General features: G+C 38.2%; 1 protein-coding gene across 3 annotated transcripts in view; it reads left to right on the top strand.

Moving 5' to 3' along the window:
• ARHGAP18 (Rho GTPase activating protein 18) overlaps nucleotides 1-20,103 on the top strand; it is a 199,947-nt gene extending 179,844 nt beyond the window's left edge. For all 3 annotated transcript variants that reach the window (XM_069598378.1, XM_069598377.1, XM_069598379.1), the window contains exons 12-15: nucleotides 457-597; nucleotides 13,276-13,400; nucleotides 17,165-17,226; nucleotides 18,588-20,103. In XM_069598378.1, the coding sequence (XP_069454479.1) occupies nucleotides 457-597; nucleotides 13,276-13,400; nucleotides 17,165-17,226; nucleotides 18,588-18,679 (420 nt within the window). In that variant the 3' untranslated portion in view covers nucleotides 18,680-20,103. The remainder of the gene's footprint in view (nucleotides 1-456; nucleotides 598-13,275; nucleotides 13,401-17,164; nucleotides 17,227-18,587) is intronic.
• Nucleotides 20,104-21,610: the final 1,507 nt, after the last annotated feature.

Here is a 21,610-nt window from a genome sequence, read left to right as displayed (position 1 = left end):
GGTGGTGACCCCTAATGCCAGTTACCTCAGGCATTCCCTTCTCCAGGGGGTCTCCCCAACCCAGGGACCGAACCCCAGTCTCCTGCATTGCAGATAGATTCTTTACCATCTGAGCCAGCAGGGAAGCCCCCACGCAAAGGGGCCAGCTGTTGAGGTCAGTTACCTCAGGCAGTCTCCAGTCTTGGCATAGGAAATGGCCACTATGTCCTTGAACTTCACCAAGCCTCTCTTTGAACCTTACGCAGTGGGTGGTAACTTGCATCACCTGAAGGCTCTGAACACATGGTGAGTAATACGGTCCATTTTTTCCCCCATAGATTTAATGAATGCATAGTCTTATCAAATAGATAAAACTTTTACTTCTCTCCAAATATAAGAAATAAAGATAATTATTTCAATAGTTGAAAATGTTGCTACTTCTTTTTCCTCCCCAAACTTAATTTCATTTCTTCATAGATTCCCAAGTTTATTGTCAACCAAGTGAGGAAGCAAAACACTGAAAATCATAGAAAAGATAAAAAAGCCATGAAGAAATTGCTGAAGAAAATGGCTTATGATCGAGAAAAATATGAAAAGCAAGATAAGAGTGCAAATGATGTAAGAAACAATTTGAAGATATATTTATTTATGCAGATTGCAGTACTGTTTTAATATCATATATACAACAAAGAGTTTTAAATGTTTTATAGTATGACTTTCTACACACTTGATAAGCTCTGGTACTGTTTATAAGTTAAAGGCATTAATAAGGGTAACTATGCTCACTAGTACTAATAATAAGTAGGGATAGTTGCACAGGTCTTGGTAACTCAGCATGTGAGTTTGTTGTAAAGAACAAAGGAAGATAACAAGAAAGGAATGTCTCATCACACACTCACCCTCACTCACCCACGTGTACACACACAGATGACATGGAGAGAGCAGTTGTCTACCAGTTGTAATGTTTAGTGGCTACAGAGTCTCTTGTGTGAACCACTGATCTTTTCTTCACTTTTCTCATTTGTAAAATGGGGAAAAATAACTAACCCTGAGAAACAAATAGGTCAGTATTGGTGTTGTGCCTAAGATCCTCCCTGGACTTCAGTAAGGCTTCAAAGGGTCTTAATGGGGTCATAAGACTTTGGAAAGAGTTATGTTGGAACACAGAAAATTAAAATATTTTGTAAAGGGAAACTTCACTTTTCACTTTCATTCATTGGAGAAGGAAATGGCAACCCACTCGAGTGTTCTTGCCTGGAGAATCCCAGGGACAGGGAACCTGGTGGGCTGCCGCCTGTGGGGTCGCACAGAGTCGGACACGACTGAAGCGACTTAGCGGCAGCTAAATATTAGTAATCATAAACTTCTGTAAGAATATCTTAAGAACTGGTCTAAAATAATGAAATGTACATGAAAACACATTTAGAAGTGAGTTACGAAAGCTCTAACTTAAGAACATGAAAGGCAAGGGTTTCTATTGTTCTATTTATGGTGAAGACACCCTTCCACCACCATCCCACCATTGAGGTTCCTCAGTTACATGCTGACATCTTGTGGAATAATATGGAAATGCACTTACAAGCCTTTGTCTGATTTTCCTGCTTTGGCCTACTTAGGGATACAGTAATCACACAAAAAAATGTTTTTTTCTCCTTTATTGATTTATAGCTCTCATTCTTGAAAAATAGCATTTTATTGACATTAAACTTTTTTTGGTCAATTTGTAGTATCTTAAAAATGTAAAATTTAATAAATGAGAGTTGTACATAGTATGGTATTTTTTGAGAAATGATACAGGTTAGAAAAGATTTTTAAGATATCATTCTTATTTAACTTAGAATGTTTTGTTACTTCTAAGGACATCATGAATACGTGAACTTTTTTTTTTGTAGTCCCGCTTATTCACATTAATTTAGGTGACTTTATACTCTTGTCTTACTAATATTTAATGAGATAGTTAAATGTCATACTCTGAGGAACAGTTTAAGAAAACAGACTTGGTGCTGTACCTTTTTAATAAGTCTTTTAGACAGAAATTAAAATGTTAATTTTTTGGAGATGAAATGTTTAAATGATTTGGTCATTTATAGAAAAATAGCATTGGATTTCTTTTAGTTGTGTGAAGTGTGAGTGTTAGTCACTCAGTCATGTCCAACTCTTTGAGATCCCATGGATTATAGCCTGCCAGGTTCCTCTGTCCATGGAATTCTCCAGGCAAGAATACTGGAGTGGGTAACCATTCCTTCTCCAGGAGATCTTCCCAACCCAGGGATTGAACCTAGGTCTCCTGCATTGTAGGTGGATTCTTTTCTGGCTGAGCCACCAGGGAACACCTTTGGGTTAAATAAATAAGAGCTGGTCTGGGAATTGTGTCTGTACTAGTTAAAAGCTATATTGTCAATTTAAGGTGTGGGATTAAGCCTGGATTTAACTCTCAGTTAAATCATGCATTAGCTGTCACTTAATCTTTGAGTTTTGATTTTCTCTTCTGAGAAATTCAGCAATTCTTCTGACAAAATACTAGTAAATGCCTCTTTGGTGCCAAGCCCCTACTCCCTGTTAGGTCTTCAGGGGGAGATGGGGCTGGTGCTCTCCCACAGAGAGCAAGAGAAGGATGTAGGAGGGTGGGGCTCAGAGATGCTAGAACTGTGTGATGGAGCCTGACCAGAGGACTCTGGGCTACAAGCAGGAAGTGGACATCAGAGAGGCAGAGTGGTCATCCATAGGTGATCGTGGCCCACAGTGGAAGTCATTTAGCTTATTGTTTTGGTTGAAACAATTTCATCAATTGCCAGAATTTTTTTTTTCAAGCTAATATTTTATTTTTTTATTTTCTTTTTACTTTATTTTACTTTACAATACTGAATTGGTTTTGCTATACATCAACATGAATCTGCCACGGGTGTGTGTACACGTGTTCCCAATCCTGAACCCCCCTCCCACCTCCCTCCCCATACCGTCTCTCTGGGTCATCCCAGTGCACCAACCCCAAGCATCCTGTATCCTGCATCTACCCTAGACTGGCGATTCGTTTCTTATATTATACATGTTTCGATGCCATTCTCCCAAATCATTCCACCCTCTCCTTCTCCCTCAGAGTCCAAAAGATTGTTCTATACATCTGTGTCTCTTTTGCTATCTCGCATACTGGGTTATCATTACCATCTTTCTAAATTCCATATATATGTGTTAGTATACTGTATTGGTGTTTTTCTTTCTGGCTTACTTCACTCTGTATAATAGGCTCCAGTTTCATCCACCTCATTAGAACTGATTCAAATGTATTCTTTTTAATGGCTGAGTAATAGTCCATTGTGTATATGTACCACAGCTTTCTTATCCATTCATCTACTGATGGACATCTAGGTTGCTTCCATGTCCTGGCTATTATAAACAGTGCTGCGATGAACATTGGGGTACACGTGTCTCTTTCAGTTCTGGTTTCCTTGGTGTGTATGCCCAGCAGTGGGATTGCTAAGGAGAAAAAATATTGGGAAACAATTGCAGAACAACAAAGTACAAGATAATGTCAAGTACTGTGGTTATGTGGTGAGTCACCAATTAGTCAATTTTCTACCTAAGTCCCACCAGTTGCCAGCATTTTAAAACATTTTAACCTTAAAGTCTGGACGTCCATCTTAACTGGACATATTGAAGTGGGAGTATCCTCAGGTTTCCTTGCCCTAGGGGGAATCTGTTTCCTGCAGAGTAGCAGTCGCCTGGATCTGAGTAGCAGCTGTTCACTTGAGTGGAACATGTGTGTGTTGGTCACTCAGTCATGTTTGACTCTTTACAACCCCATGGACTGTAGCCTGTCAGGCTCCTCTGTCCATGGAATTCTCCAGGCAAGAATACTGGAGTGAGTAGCCGTTCTCTTCTCCAGGGGGTCTTCCCAACCCAGGGACCTAACCTGGGTCTTATGCATTGCAGGCAGAGTCTTTACCATCTGAGACACCAGGAACACAGGCCATCTGTGTTTCCATAAACTATCCCCTCTTGCCCACTCCATATTTTTCATGTTGGTTTGTGTGTCTTGACTCTCCACCCAAATCATTTGAATGAAGCTGCCTGAGATGTTTTATTTGTTAAACAATTCTTGGATGTGTGCCTGTTATGTGCCAGACACTGTTCTAGGCACTCAAAATACACTCTGTGAACAAAACAGATAAAGCTCGCTGCTCGCTGCTTTTAATTTCAAAATTAAAATATAATTAATTATATAGTATGTTAGTATGTGGTTAAATGCACCTAAAATAATAATAAAAATAGTAGGGCAGAAAAAGAGGAATCGGGAGGGGGGAGTGTCTTGCAGTGTTAAGTTGTGTGGTCTGGGTAGTGTGCATTCAGGGGATGATGTTCAGGAGGACTAAGCTGGGTCTGTATTTTAGGCAGCACTTTCCAGGCGGAGGGAATAGACTGCAGGAATGCCTGAAGGCACTTGAGGACTGGCAAGAAGTGATTGTGATGGGAGTGGAGCCAGCGAGGGGGACAATGTATGAAATGAAGTCAGTGGGACAGTGGAACCAGATTATGCAGGGCCTTGTAGGCCATTGTTAGGAATCTGGATTTGCCCTGGGTGAAGCATGATCATTTCAGGCTTTTGAAGAAAGGCTTGAAAATCTATATTTTAAAATGATCCCTTGGTCTGTTGTTTTGAAAACAGACTCTAGGAGAGTGAAGATAGAATAGGGAGACCTTGCAAGAGGTTCATGTTGTAATCTGAGTGACAGACCAGGAGGTTGAGAGGTGGTAAAATTCTGGATATTTTTTGAAGTTAGACCATTGGGATTTTTATTTAAATTTTTTTTTTTTCTTGTTTTGGCCACACCACACATCGTGCGGGACCTTAGCGCAGAGTCCTAACCATTGACTGCCAGGGAGTTCTGCCACTGGGATCTCTTGATGCTGAAATGATGAGTTGTAAAAAGAAGAAAAAAGTCCAGAATGATTCAGAAGTTTTTGGCCCAAGAAATTTAAGAATGGGATTGACACTTAGGGGAGATCACAATTTCCATTTAGGGTCTGTTGAGTGGAAGGTGTGTGTTGGATATCTAAGTGAGGATGACTGAGGGTGTTTGGAGGGAAATTAAGTCATCCTGGCCAGTGAGGTGCGTGGAGGAGCAGGGACAGAAAGAAGGCAGGAATGAGGCTCCAGGAGGAGCCAGGATTCTATTGTGTATATGGTGGGGAACTGCTGAAAGTTGTGACACCCCCAGGAGGTAACATGATTGTATTTGCATTTTAGAGCAGTTGTGATGCTTGGCAGGTGAAGGATATTGTGAGAGAAGGTTAGGTAGGAGATGCTAGCTAAGTTCATTGTTAATTGGAGTATATATAAATAAATTGGTCAAATCTCTCTGGAGAGCCTGTGGCAAAATCCTCAAAATCATGCAAATAATTATGCTTAAGTTCATTGCCGTTTTCTTTGTATAGGTCAAAATTAGAAATAATCCAAAAGGAGAGGTGATCAGTTAAATATATTATGACATATCTATTTAATGAAACACCATGAAAGTGGAAAAGTGTGTATATGCCATTGGAAGATATTTGTAATGTGTTGAAGGAAGAAATTACAAATCAGTGAATTGTTTATTGCTATATTTGTAAGGTATAATAATTATCATTATTTTGAATGCTTATCAGAGGTCAGGTATGCTGCTAAACATTTTACCCATATTTTGTTTAGTATTCTTTGCAGTTTGCTGCTGCTATTTAGTTGAGTTTACTCTTAAAATAGTCTCTCTCTCTCTTTTTTTTTTTTTTTTTTTACAGATCAGGAAAGTGAGGCTTAGCAATCGTAAATAATTTACTTAAGGTTATCTGGATAGGAAGTTGTGGAGCTGGAATTTGAAACCAAGTCTTATAGGACTTTAAATCCAGGTCTCTTTACTGTTAGCCTCTTTTACCCACAGAGCACAGAAAAATTCTGAGAAGGATATATATATATATATATATATATCCCCAATCCTAGGCTTAGGTGTAGTAATAAAATGAACATGTTTTACTGCCATTATTACATATGTTTAATATATAGCTTTAAAAACAGGCTTGGGCTGAGCTAAGCCCCAGCTTTGGGAATGAAAAGAGTGTTGACTGTGAGCCTGTAAGACCCTTATCAGTGAGATGGTAAAACTGATTGGATGTGAGGAATGTAGAAGGAGGAATCTAGAATGACTTGCTGATTTTACCTTGGGAGACTTTGTCATCGAGATAAAACATCCAGCAAGAGGAACAGACTTTGGGGTAGTCCATTTTTGGCATTTGGGGTTGACATGCCTATGGAAAAGTTGTTTATATGGCCTGAAGCTCAGGGGGTGGACAGAGCTGGAGACATGCATTTGGGACCAACATAGAGACTGTATTTGAAGCCGCAAGTGTGATTCTTGTTACACAAGTGGGTACATGGGGTAAGAAATGAAAAAGAAAAAAAAAGCAAAAATACAAATATTTAAATAGTGGGCCGTGGAAAAGAGGCCAGGAAGTAATAGGAAATAACAGAAAGTTGAAGGTTGTGTTGTAGCTGCCCTGGGGAGAAGAGTAGGGTAATGGAGTTTGGTCATAGTACCAAATGCTACAGAGAGGTTGAGTAAAGCTGGATAGAGATCCTCTGCATTTTGCATTTGAAAGGTTAGTTGTGACTTTTCCCCAGTGAGAATTCATCAAGGAAATTTTTTTTAGGCCCTCTGAATGCTAACTGTATATAACAAGGTATTCCTGTTATTAAGACATGCTGGGCTAGGTGGATTAATAGTTTAAACCAGATTGTAAGGGACACACTCAATCTATTTAACAAGACCAATGTTTATAATGGCTGCAGTATATTAATTGTTTGGTACAAATGTAAATTTCCAAGTACTAATGAGACTTATCTATTAATTACAACAGGAGGAAACAGTTGGTGAAAAATAACATAATTATCGGCCACTTGAACCATTTTCTGATTACCTTCAACTTGAGTTAGGATTGAAATCACACACACACACACACACACGCGCACGCACATATATATATAAACACATTGTATCAAACACCAGAAGTCATATGGCTTGAAATAGCCCTAGCTTTGCCATTAATGAGATATTAATGGCAAATCACTTTCTCTCTCTCTAGGTCTCAATTTCGTCTATAAAATGAGAGTAAGAACAGCTTACTGGTGCTTAGCCAGAAGTATGCAGTAGGGGCCTCTGTAGGATTATTTTTTTAAAGAGTAAATAGCAGCAAATCATGACTAGGCCACTTCCTGGATCCTGTGAATCAGAATCTCTCAGCACAGGACATGCACATGTGTCTTATATTGAAAACTGTCAGGGTAATTTTCCCCTATTTGGTATACATGTGTTTGTGTGCATATATATTTAATTTTATTATGGGATTTTTCTAAAGTACACAAAAATAGAATAGTATGTGAACTTCCATAAACCTATCACCAACCATCAAACACATTTTTATATCTTGTTCCATCTTGTCTTCCACACTGTTTTTCCTTTTAGTATTTTTAGGGAAATCATAGACCTTTCATCATTTCACCTATAATTACCTCATTTTGCCTCTCTGTTTAGAAAGGATCTTGGGCAGCTTTGATGAGCATCTGGTTATGAACTGCTGAATCACACAGGCTTCAAGTCCATTGTGGACTTAGATCTGTGTGATTCTTCTATCAGTCAAGTATACCTCTAAAAGTAAAAGGAAACTCTGCATTTATGAGAGAGCATGAGCACAGAGCAGGGCTCTGTGAGATTCTGTGAAATAAGGCAAGCTGCTCATTCCATCTGCCATCATTATAGAGGAAACAAACATTTTCTTCCTTAAGGTTGAATTTCAGTGTTAGCTCAGGATGATCTGGTCACACCCTTAATTAACAGTTGAGGAACTTGAGCTTTAGAGAGTCTACATGACTTGCTAAAAGTTCCAAAATGATCTTGTGACATTTTTGGGGTTTTGGACGTGAAAAAGAATCTGTTACTCTCATCTTCTGCCATTTCAGAAGAATGCTGGAGTTGGCAGCAGTGTGGTGTAGACTCTGGGTCATTTGTGGCTGAGGTTGTGTGTCTAGTCACAACTCTGTTTAGAATCCCATCTGTGGTTTCACATAACAGCTCAGACCCAGAGCATTGTCACAGGTATTGTTTCAAGCATCTGCCTTGGGTCTAGAAATAGAGTCTGGCTCTACTTGGGGACCGATATGGAAAATCAAATCACAATATCAAGCATAAAATCTTATTTCTTTCAGATGTTCTCTGATTTTTTATAGTGCCCAAAAAATACCATATTAAAAGTGAAAAATATCAGAATTTATTTCATTGTCAATTAAGTGCTTATTAATGATAGAACTTATTTCAGACCTTTAAAATTTTCTGTGTCTGTAAGGTGGGTAAAAGTTTAAACATTTGGGTTACAAAAGCCCAATCAAAATTAGACAGTTCAAGATAACAGAGAATGATTTTTGTATCTCCACCTCCAATCAGATTAAAGTGATGAAGATGCCATTTCAGTTGAAGATACCCTGCTAAAATGTCCTTGTTAAATTTTCCAAAATACATATTACATCTGGCCTTTTTTTGAGAAAGTTGTATTTCCAATTTGCCCTTTTGAAGACAGAGGTTTTTTTTTTTTTTTTTTGGTGGGGGGTAGTATTAAAAGATGTCAGCTTTACATTTAAATTATCTTTTAATTTAAAAAAGGAAATCAATGTTTCTTCTAAGGGTCTGACATTAAATTTCTAATCTCTAGGGTATAAAAATATGAGCAACACAGTATTTGTGTACACCTTTTGAAAAAAATGATAAAATCATTGTTTATTTTATCAAATAGTAAGAAATAAAATCCTGTTTTTAAAAATATACTTGACTTCAATATGTAGAACATGTGAGGACCATATGAGATTCTTTTCTCTGTTTTAACAGTCTTTGCATACCTAAGAAATTAACTAATATTTTGTAAGTTGTGAAATCCTTTGTGACTAATTTTTAATCACATGTTAGTCAAATAATGCTCTTTTCCAGTCTTTTTGTACATTATAAAACTTCAGCTCACAAGCACATGGAAAGAATTCTAAGAAGTGAGAGACAGAGTCAGCTGCTAAGACAAACAAAATGTGAACTAGGAAGGATACAAAGATTCTGCTGCTTATAGGTTTAGTTCTTCTTATGGCTCGAGCTAAGAACAGACGGTTTGGCTTAATGATCAGGCTGCTGCTAAGTTGCTTCAGTCATGTCCGACTCTGTACGCCCCAGAGACTGCAGCCCACCAGGCTCCTCTGTCCCTGGGATTCTCAAGGCAAGAATACTGGAGTGGGTTGCCATTTCCTCCAATGCATGAAAGGGAAAAGTGAAAGTGAAGTTGCTCAGTCGTGTCTGACTCTTTGCGACCCCATGGACTGCAGCCTACCAGGCTCCTCTGCCCACAGGATTCTCTAGGCAAGAATACTGGAGTGGGTTGCCATTAATGAACAGGCATGTTGTGTGTATTCAAAGCTTGGCAGCTCAGTGTAATTAGTATACTAACATCATTAATATTTGATACACCATGATTCTGGAGCTTGATAGTAATTGTTGTACACTATTTAAATGAGAACTTTGACGTCATTTACTGTTTGTCATCTTTAGTAAATACCATTTTTCTGTCCTTGTCAAGATACTAGGGAAAACTTTCCAGAAACAACTTTCAAATGCTTCATCTTTAACTATTATGTGTATCAGTTAAGCTCATTTCTCCTCCAGCAGTAAAGAGTAGGATAGATTCAAATTGAGGCTTACAATCTTTTTATTGTAGTGTAGTGAGAATTTGGATGAGATGTATTACCATGGAAATAAACACTCTTTGAGAATTCCGTCTCTCTTCCTCCCTCCCATGAACACACACACATATCCACACACATACACACACAGGGAAAGTGTAGGAAATGTTTAATTTCATAGCTATAAGCAACCTATACACAAGCTGCTCCCCCATATACTGGCAAAAGCCAAAATACAGCAATTCCCTGACTTTTCACATACACTTGAGAACTCTCAAGTGCCTTCAGATGCTGGTACCTGGGCCTCTTCCTTCTAAACTAACAATCAGAGAGAGTCTGGATGCCCGTGAGAGGTGTGGTGCTGTCTGTCGGGTACAACTCCTCACACCATCCTGATCTCACTGTTGTGTTTTGCAAGAAAGCTTGGCCATGCTCTTCACAGTATGATCCCTGAACTCATTTGGGAAGTGTAGCCATGGTCCTATTATTAGGGGTCTTCAGCTGTTCATGAGATGCCTTGAGAGGAAAGTGCCTGCATCCTCTGTTCTCTTTCCCTCCCTGTCTTTTCTCAGTAGCAAGGGGAATAGTAGTATCATATGGTAGACAGAGGCAACTTAAGTTTTTTCTTTTAGACAATATTTCCGAGACTATTTTTTGCTATGAAGGAAAGTGCTCATTGCTACAGTTTTATTCTGGAGAAATTTTACTTTTATTAGCATATGATTTTGAGTGAGACTTTTTCTACACTATGTGCATGCAGGATCTTAATTCCCTGACATGGGATCAAACCCATGCTCTGAATTGGGAGCATAGAGTTTTAACCACTGGTGCCACAAGGGAAGTCCCTAGTGAAAAATATTTTTGAGTGATTCATTTAATCAATAAACATTGATAGATGGCTACAGATGTGACTCAGATATGTGGCATGTAACTAGAATACAAGTGTCATAAATTAGGCTCTCCATTATAAAAGAGATTCAGCGGGAATTTCAATGGAAAGAGGAATTTCCTTTTGATTCTGTGAAGTCAGAAACCATCTATGGAGTGTTCCATGGGGCTTGAGGTATGTGAGCTTGGCCTTGAAAAATGGATGGATACCAGGGAATATTTCAGAAGGGGAGGAAAATGTACATAAATACAGGAATGCATGGGTATTTTCAGCAAATTTTGACTGTCATTTTGTTATCCAAAGAATGGAATGTGCCACACGGAATAGTGGGGAGAGGCAGGGAGCAGAGGAAGGTTGCTATATTCCTGAACTCTATGGCAAATTTATTATTTTTCTGGGTCATTTTGATTTTATAACTCATTTATTGTAGGACCTTCTATATTTAAAAACTTAATCATATCATCTTACTTCACTTTAAATGTCAGTATAGGTTTTCCTGCCCTTTTTGATAGGCTAGGATTGTAGAAGATGTAATTATGGAAATAATTTCTATGACTATGACTTTCACCAGAGAAACCCTCTTTGTCAGGATAGTTGGCACTATGACTTTAGCAGAATTTCCCAACTTTTAAATCAGGGTAAACTAGATGCTGATCTGCAAACCCTAACCTGCTATTTAGAACCCTCCTATAGAATGGTAATAATAGACTAACAGAAACCAAACTACTAACATTTTTTTCACTGAGTAGACAAGGTAGATTGGATTTTATGAACATAGACTCAGTACTTCCACCATTGCTATTACAATTATCACTCCAACATTCAAGTTATCAGGCCTAGCTTATTGTTTTTCACCTCCTATGAGGAAGTAGTTGAGGCCAGGCCAGCAGGCAAAATCACCATAGCAGGATAGAAGCTAGAGATGAACCCCAAGGGAGAAGTGCATATAGCATAATCCTTGAGTTATAAGATGCTTCATTGATTAACTGCTTTGGAAAAGGATGACAACAGTATCACATGGAATGCCCCAGTCATTGTAAGAACCTGCTCATTTTCCAAAATATTACAGATGAAAATGTGTCTTAGAATCAAGGAAAATGGCAAATTAGCCTTGTAAATTAGAGGTGAGGTGGAGGTCAGGTATCAGGCTAAACTACAAGACCCAGAAGCTGGAAGTCAACAAACCAAGGCAAGGGTCCAGGCTGGATGGGAGAAATTGAGCAGGAGTTGAGGGGTCAGGGCACAGGGTAGGATCAGGGGTGGATTGAGCACAGTATCCCCAGGGATAGGACTCAGGCCAGGGTGCTAGGAATGCAGTCCATCCCCAGCTGGATGGCCAGTGGGCAGCCCCATGTGATTTGTCTTTGTGTGGCTTGGAGGGGCATGCAACCCTGTAGGGCTTCACTGAGTGGTCAGATGAGGGCGCAGGCTGTCTCTATAGGTGAAGCGGTGTTTGGGATTCGTTTGGAGGAACAATACCATTGTCGTCATACACAATCCTTTGCTCCTTTGATAGTCCTGTGCAGTATCACTTTTCTTTGTTATTCCCATACTACATTTCAGATGTTACTGAGAAGCAATCTTATATCTTTTGAGGACACCTAAGTTTTTATGCAACCTGATCTAAAAATCATCTTATTTTTGTTACATGTTGAAAAGCATCACATTAATTCCATGTATGGTATATTTATACTTTGTTAAAAAAAAGTCAAGACCATATACATTAAAAAATGATGCTGTGAGCACAAAAATTATTGTACACCAAAGGACTTGTGTCTTATTTGTTTACTGGCCAAGTAAATAAATTTGCTAAACATAAGTAGCACAATGCAGTACTCAGTAGATGCTTAGTAAATTCTGGTTGAATTAAACAGGGTATTTGTAGTGTTTAAAGCATTATGTTTAAACATAATTTGTGCATGCTGTTTGGTCTAAGGTCTGTTCAAGAACATATGGTTATAAATAATAAGTTAGTATTTATTTTAGCAGAACCATTAGGACTTAATTAAGTCTAATATTTTGAGTGCCATAGTTGATGTTTTGATATTATAATCCTCAAAATCTTTCTTTGATAGCCTCCCAAATACTAAAATGTTCTTAACATCTGTGGGCACAGGATTTAGAATGAGTCATCTCAGGTTCAAAGTGTGCAGTCACAGTGTGTGCTTATCAACCTAGTGAGGAGCTGACACAATACCAATGTATTGGAAAAGTATGTTTCATTTATTTTAATACTCTCAGGTTCAAAATTTTGGGGAAGTTTTGTGAATGTGCAGGAAGATTTTTTTTTTTAATGCATACATTGCAATAGCCCGCAAAGTAACTTCATTCTGATTCAATTTCATAAATTGCTACATGAAGAAGCACCCTCCAGTAGATAATACTCAGAAATCAGCACTTAATATGGCAGTAATGGTTATTGCTGTCATTCTTTACATCTTTAAAAATAATTAAGCATTACTGCACAGGCATTATAAAGTTCCCCTATCACCATTAAGAGGATATTTGAGGTTTGATGTAATTTAGTAAATTACATTATACAGTAGTTAAGGTTTTTATGTAGTGAAGTAAAATGCATAGTAGTTAAGCACACTTACCGTATAATGCATTGTACAGAGTTACACGTTCCAGCTGCTGCCAGCTTTGTTCCAGTGTCATTATTGCTTTGCAGGCTGACGTTCCTCAGGGAGTGATTCGAGTACAAGCTCCCCATCTTTCGAAAGTTTCCATGGCAATACAGCTAACTGAAGAACTCAAAGCCAGTGATGTACTTGCCAGATTTCTCAGCCAAGAAAGGTAGAGGCCTGTTTTGTTTTAATTAATCCATGGTATCACTCACTTGCTCTCTCTCCCTCCCCTCTTTTTCTCTTTTTTTTCTTCCTTTTTTTTTTTTTGTTTAAATGATGACTGGTGTGAATGACTTAAAATGTTAGCAGAAGAGAAGAGTAGACTTAAAAATAATACTGTTGGAATGAGTCGAGTTCATTGCGTGTAGTTTGTGTTCAGGTTGAGCCTGTTGCAGGCAGGAGGTCTGAGCATTCCTTCACTCTGTCTGCAGTAGACTTGGCACATGACACTACTCAGTATTCTTTCCAGAATATGGTGATTGGAGGTTAATTACTATGTGTAGTCTGTTAGGAAAATCACTAATTAGGATACAGTGGGATTAAAACAAAAGATACAACTTTTTCAATGAAATATAATGAATACAAATAAATTCTTAAATTTTAAGACAGAAGGTATAAAGAATTCAGAGGGGACAGCTGGCCCGAGGAGTTCTGAAGTCACAGGACAAAGCACACCCTCCTCAGCAGAGACCACCAGGTCTTCCCCTCTGTTATGGGGCTGATGAGGCAGGAGGAGTCTTTTGAAAGCCATTGATTGGCATCCCTTTTAAGCTGGAGAATAATTGCTTTACAATGTTGTATTGGTTTCTACCATACAACAAACAATGTGAATCGGCCGTAAGTATACATATGTCCCCTCCCTCTTGAACCTCCCTCACACCTTCCTGATACACACTTTTTGAGACATGTTTGAGATATCTTTTCTTGAATTTTGAAGGTTTGAACAGGGTATGGATATTTCAGTGTTCAAATGCTTATTTTTAGCTAAAATTATATTTTAATGCTTTCCTTTCTCATTTCCACTTACTGAAATAAATAAATCTAGCTTTTTTTTTAAAGACAGAGACCTCAGAAGCATTAACTATTTAGCTTCTTATACTGATTTCATCTCCCATAGAATTCAACCTCTTCCTTCATTCAAGTTTTCTGTCAAAATTTCTCCAGTTTTAATACAGAACTGCATATATTTAATGTCTCTGCTCTGTCTATGGCCCTTTGCTAGATGTTGAAAAGGGTATAAAAAATATCTTAAAGTGTCTTCCCTTGCGGTTTGTAAATTGGAAGAAGACATGAGCCTGTGTAGTTAACAGATGGTGATGAAATAAAAGAGAGGCTTATTGGTAATTCTGGGCTTAAACTTCCTTCTCAACCGCACTCTGAGGGAAGTACTATCATATCTCCATTTTACTGATAAGGAAACTTGAGACTTAAAGGTCATATGTCACCTGGGTGGTGGAGCTGAATTCTAAATCTGGGGTTTGTCCCCAAAGGAAGTCCTTTAACCCCTCTCTTTACTGGCTCGGGGACCAAGAGGTTATCATGGATCTGGGGACTGCTGATGTAGAGTCTGGGAGTAGATGAACTTTGAGGGGATTAATTCCTGGACTAGTTGGAATTGGGGGGCGAGGATTAGGTTCTGGGAGCAGTTGGAGTTTCTTGGATGTCTTTGCTCCCTAAAAGGTCTCTCTGCCTCAAGGAGATCAATCCACTTCCTCTGTTCCCTGAGCTGACCAAGTAGATGCCATCTTCCCACCAGGAATGGCTTCCCATCCTCTCCCAAAGTATGTACCTAAAGATCTGGCCAGACTTCAGATATAAGCAGCTCTTCCAGGCTAGACATAGTTTAATTTATGCAGAGTTTGCTTGCAGGACCCAGATGCTCAATTTAGTGTGCAGTTGTGCTCCTCTACTTGTAGGTAATACAAGGTGTGACTCTGAAGTTGTGTGATACACCCCACTGTGACTTTTATAGTTAGGTTGGGGTAGGATAATGGTAGACATATTCTTATAAGAAAGTACCAGTTTTGTGACAATTGCCCTTTGTCTATTTGGATTTACTGCTAGTGGTGCTTTTATTAAGCAAACTTGCCACTCACTAAAGCAGAATCCTTCTACATCCTCTCCTCTCCCCATCCGGCTCCACCCAAAGGGAAGTCGAGCAAACTTTTTGGTCCATTTGCCTTTTCTCCGCCCAGTGCTCAGCCCTTTCTTTTATGCTTGGGGATGCTGGAACCAGATAATATGGATCCAAATACCAGATTTTCCTGTTTTATGTCAGGCTAGTTTTTATCATCTCTTTAAGTCTCTGGCTCCTCATTGTAAAAGTGTTATACCTATGTTATAGCCATGTGATAATTAAATAGGAAAATGACCATGAAGTACATAGAATTATTCGTCTGGGCCATCTAATGAGTGATGTTTTCAGTAAATAGTTATATGTATCTTTTCTTCCATGACTTTGCCCTCCTTATTTGCCTTCCACTTATATAGGGACAGTGGGAAACCCCACTTCCCTCCATCCTTTCCCTCCCCTGCTTTCTCTACTGAAGCCAAGAACACACAAGTGGCATAAAATAAATGTGCGATAAATTATACATTCATTCACCAGTCTTTGGTAATAGCTGTTGCCTTTTCTTTAATTATGGATTTGTTGATTAGTATTAAGTGAAAGCTAATGTTATCAGAAAATCTAGTTAGGTTTCTTTAAAGTAAAATAAGAATATAATATTGGAGAAGCAATCTGAGAACAATAACCTGACTAGATTTTTTTCCGTCTCCCCAAACATTCCATTTGGTTTTCGTAAAAATACTGACTCTTATTATAGTTTATCAGGTATATGCTGTATTAAAAATGAAAATGTAATTATTGAATTATTTAATTTCAAAAATAAGCATACACCAGTTTGGAAGCAAAGTGAGTTGTCTCTTGGTCAGGATATGGCTCAACAGGGAGGATCAAAAGCGTGAGAACTCCCATAGCCCTGAGTGGTCAGGGTGCTGTTGACAGCAGAGTGGATGGAGCTGGGTAACTAGAGGAGCCACTGAATGGTTGGTTAGGAAAGCTTCTACTGTATCACATCTTTCTAATGGTTTGGGTAAAAGTCAGCCCTGGTTTTCTCTTGTCAGTTCTGGGGAGTTTGTCCTCAGTGTCTCCGTCAGTGGTTCACAAACCCTTCTGCGCATCAGCGTCTACCAGAGACTGTTTAAAAACCAGATTCTAGGGCTTGATCTAGGCATATTAAATCAGATTTTCTAGAGCTCTGAATTTGATTTTTGGTAAGTTTTCCAGATAATAGAGATTTTTGTAAAGCACTTAATTTTGCCACTGTTTAAACCTAATGTTCTGGAGACTTTACTCTTTGAAGAGTGTAAGCCTAAAGATGCATTCTACTTGTAAAGTCATCGTAATGACTATTTGGTTCTATTTTGAGAGCATTTACTTCCCATATTGGGACAATTAGCACAAGGAGGCTTATGAACGGTGCTGTATTCTTTATATTCATCTTGTACACTATTAGAGTGGTCAGCACAGCAAACCTGTGAGAAATACTATTGAATAAATGCAATGTGCAAACATTTCTTCTTAGAGTTTCATGAGGACCTTTTTGGCCCCTATGCAAAATAGATGACCATATTAATAATTTTATGGACAGCTAAAATGTTACTTTTCTTTTTAACTTTACAGATTTAGGTACTGATTTATTATTTCACCTTTGGATGTACGATTCCATTTGTTTATTTTAATTTACAGGTGTGACATTTTTATTACTGTTCCACACATTTAACAGATGGGAAAATACAAACATGTAGATAATTACAGTATGTCTAAGTTATGAATTTTCCATACAAGCTAGAATTCCCCAAGCACATTAAAGTGATTTACTTGCAAGCTGTCTGATGATGCAACTAATCAGTTTGTTTTGTCCCTGCTAGTGGAGTTGCCCAGACTCTCAAGAATGGGGAAGTTTTTTTGTATGAAATTGGAGGAAATATTGGTAAGCACATTTTTAAAAAATCTTTTATTCCATATGCTTATTTGACATTGCCAGTGGTTGTTTTTTATAATTTTGGGAGAGAAAAGGAAATTTGAAGTAAAATATAATACCCTGTAGACAGTTGATGAGTATTATAGTTGATGAGATTTTTTTTGATGGTCTGCCCTTTCTGTTCTGGCTCTTTTAGAGCTCCTTCTATGTGGACCCTGAGCCAAAGGCAAGTTCTCTAAAATAGAAATAACTTCTAAAATGGTTAATGAATTTTTTCAAAGCCTCTTTCTTTTTTATATGCTGATAGGTAGTAGTAGTGAAAGTCACTCAGTCGTGTCCAACTCTTGTGACCCCATGGACTGTAGCCGCCAGGCTACTCTCTCCATGGGATTCTCCAAGCAAAAATACTGGAGTGGGTTGCCATTTCCTTCTCCAGGGGATCTTCCTGATGCAGGAATCGAACCCAAGTCTCTTGCATTGCAGGCAGGTTCTTTACCAACTGAGCTATGAGGGAAGCCCTTTTATATGCTGATAGCACATCTTAATAAAGGGAGTGGGCTTATTTAAGACCAAGTTGATACTTTTATTATGGTATAGCATTGGGTATTTTTTAGTGAAAGCAGAAGTTATTTTGCCATTATTGATTGCCTGCTACATAATACACATATGTATACATACACACATTGGTACCTTTAAAATAGAAATAGGATAAATGGATTAGTTTTGACCATGTCTCATTTTTTTTTTCCCACTTATAACTATCAATGGGTTGTACTCATCTTCTTATTAAAATTTAAAGTAAACCTTCCTTCTTTTTTTGATCCTTAAAATAGTAAGAGTAAAATTGTCAACAGATAAATTCAAAATAGTCATTGAAAATACCTTAAGATATGTTTCATAGAATTCTTTTCTAGGACTTAGAAAATTTTAGTAAATATTGAAACTTGAATATAAGAAAATGAAGTTTCCTTCAAAAATTTAAATCACAATTCCACTAGAAATCTGGATTGTTAACTCTGTTAATCAAGTATTAGTATATTTGATTGTGCATTTTGCTATTAGATATTGGGAATTAAGCATGGTTTCTTACTTAGTAAAGGTGAATAAACTTTTAAGGAACCATTTAAAAACCCATCACAGACAGTATTTTCAATTTCCTAACTTCATTTGAAACCTGTGCGTTTGGAGAAGGACTACTCAATTAACTTTTCCATTATTGGCCCAAGCCTTACAATATTATGGGAGGTGGGAAAAAATGATAACTATTTCAAAGTGTAAGACTCCAGAGTTAAACCACGAGGCTTGAATTTAAAATTGCCTCTCTATCTCCCCACTCACTGAATTAAACTGATGTAACGTCTCTTTCCTAGGGGAACGTTGCCTTGATGACGACACTTACATGAAGGACTTATATCAACTCAACCCCAATGCTGAGTGGGTTATAAAGTCAAAGCCGTTATAGAAGATTTATGCTGAAGATAGCCAGCCATAAGGACTCCCTTAATCATACTTGCTGGGTCAAGAGTGTAAATAAAATAAATGGTGGGACTCTTATTATTCACATATACCCTACTCTTGAATAGTGACAGACTGAGCCTTAAAAAGTTCTAGATTTGTGCTGCTGCCAGATTATGTTAATTATTATTATTCATATAAGAAAACATCTCTGGAGTGAGAAGAAGGGAGCTTAATTAGCTTGTAGGCTATTTTCATCCACTCCGTGGAATGTGTCCAGATGCGACATCCCTTTTTAATATGAAAATATACTCTCTTCCCCCTCTTTTTCTGTTCTAAAATGATATATACAGTAATAATGTGCATTTTCACCGTTCTTTCCTCCTGACACCTGCCTTCCCCCAGGTGGGTTTGTTTTTCAACCGGACAGGTAACCAGGTAACCTATGGCAAGATGTGAAGATAGTACCTCTGGAAACAGACTGAGTTCAGCAATATTTCTGTCTCTGTCGTACATTAATATTCATCTCTTTGAGTCATTTGTTCAGACAGTGGCATCCCACTTCTTACTGCTGTATCACACGAAGAGACTTGCATTTTTTTTCAGTTCAGCTCACATATGTTCTCAGAACTGTATCCAATATCAAGAAAACAGAACTGTCAGAAACTGCCAATTATTACTGCACTGTTTAAGACTTACGTACTCAGAATAAATAAAATATATCCATGTGGAATAACTGGATTATGGATAATGAGAGAGTGGAAGAGCACTTCATGTATGCTGTAATCTCCTAAATGAAATTTAAAAAGTCATATAGCTGGCTTTACCTATTGTTGTATTAGCAGTACAAATATGTGCAGTAGTGGTATCCAGTCGTTGTTGAGAATGGATTCTGCTGAAAGAGGGATCTTTTTTTTTTTTTTTACTTATAAATGAGTCACAGGAAGAATTATTCTTCTGAGTATGACACCATCATATGAACAAGCTTTTGTTTGTGTACTTATTTTAATCAGAGCAAATTTATTAAAATGCTGTGGAAAGACCATTCCCAGAGATTTTAATGCACAAACCATATTATATATAATAAGAGATGAGCCTCCATGCTGTAAATAAGAGGAATGAAGTGAGAGAGAAATGTTCCATATTGTATGAGTTTAGAGTGTAGTGAATAAAAGTGATGTACATGGATGTTGCACAAACTGTGTTTATGATACTTTTCAGTAGGACTTTAGGGTAGGAAACATTGCACATTCTCAGAAGCTCTTGATGTCACTCTAATTAGGAGGGGAAAACGCTGCTAATGAGAACAGTCAGAAATTTTTAATTAAGAGCAGCCTGTGGATATGATCATTTAAATACCTTTGTGATGATTTGTGCCATTGCTTTTTTATTTAAAAAAATTTTTATAATTAAATGCATTTTTCTAAATTATCTTCTCTTGGAATTTATTACATTTAACCTGATCTGTTCATGAGTATAAGAATGGGCTATTCTTGTTTTTGTTAAAAGCCATTTCTACTCTTTTATTTCTCCTATTTACTGCTCCTGTGTTATTTTTAAAGTGAAGACACATGGGAGGTATAAACTTGTTTCCTTCCTTAGGTTTTTCCTTATGAAATTTCTATTCTTTAGGGTTTTTCAAAACACATTGTATTATACTCTTTCTGATTTTTGACAATGTTAACCTATACAGTGTATTAAAAAGCAAAGACATCACTTTGTTGACAAAGATTCTTATAGTCAAAGCTATGGTTTTTCCAGTAATCAGGTATGGATGTGGGAGTTGGTCCATAAGAAGACTGAGTGTCAAAGAATTGATGCTCTTGAGCTGTGGTGCTGAAGGAGACTCTTGAGAGTCCATTGGACTGCAAGATCAAACCAATCAGTCCTGGAGGAAATCAACCCTGAATATTGATTGGAAGGACTGATTCAGAAGCTGAAGCTCCAACACTTTGGCTACTTGATGCCAAGAGCTGATTCATTGGAAAAGACGCTGATGCTGAGAAAGATTGAAGGCAAAAGGAGAAGTGAGTGGCAGAGAATGAGATAGTTAGATAGATTCACTGACCCAGTGGACATGAATTTGAGCAAACTCCAGGAGATAGTGGATGACAAGGGAGTGGAGCCTGGTATGATGTAGTCCGTGAGGCTGCAAAAGAGTCAGATATGACTTACAACTGAACACCACCAACAACAAATATTAATTTCTCAGTCAAATGTTTATTAACATTTTTGTTTAATGAAGACAATATAAAAGCAAAATCAAGTGGTTAGAATGTAAGGTAGGAGTGAATTCAGTTCAGTTCAGTCACTCAGTCGTGTCCGACTCTTTGCAGCCTCATGAATTGCAGCACGCCAGGCCTCCCTGTCCATCACCAACTCCGGGAGTTCACTGAAACTCGGTCCATCAAGTCGGTGATGCCATCCAGCCATCTCATCCTCTGTCATCCCCTTCTCCTCCTGCCCCCAATCCCTCCCAGCATCAGAGTCTTTTCCAATGAGTCAACTCTTCGCATGAGGTGGCCAAAGTATTGGAGTTTCAGCTTTAGCATCAGTCCTTCCATTGAACACCCAGGGCTGATCTCCTTCAGAATGGACTGGTTGGATCTCCTTGCCGTCCAAGGGACTCTCAAGAGTCTTCTCCAACACCACAGTTCAAAAGCATCAATTCTTCGGCACTCAGCTTTCTTCACAGTCCAACTCTCACATCTATACATGACTACTGGAAAAACCATAGCCTTGACTAGATGGACCTTTGTTGGCAAAGTAATGTGTCTGCTTTTCAATATGCCGTCTAGGTTGGTTATAACTTTCCTTCCAAGGAGTAAGCGTCTTTTAATTTTATGGCTGCAATCACCATCTGCAGTGATTTTGGAGCCCCCCAAAATAAAGTCTGACACTGTTTCCACTGTTTCCCCATCTACTTCCCATGAAGTGA

Source organism: Ovis canadensis, chromosome 8 (genome assembly GCF_042477335.2).
Source record: "Ovis canadensis isolate MfBH-ARS-UI-01 breed Bighorn chromosome 8, ARS-UI_OviCan_v2, whole genome shotgun sequence".
NCBI lineage: Eukaryota > Metazoa > Chordata > Mammalia > Artiodactyla > Bovidae > Ovis > Ovis canadensis.
Note: the sequence above shows the minus strand (reverse complement) of the source record. Positions and strands in the feature narration are given on the sequence as shown.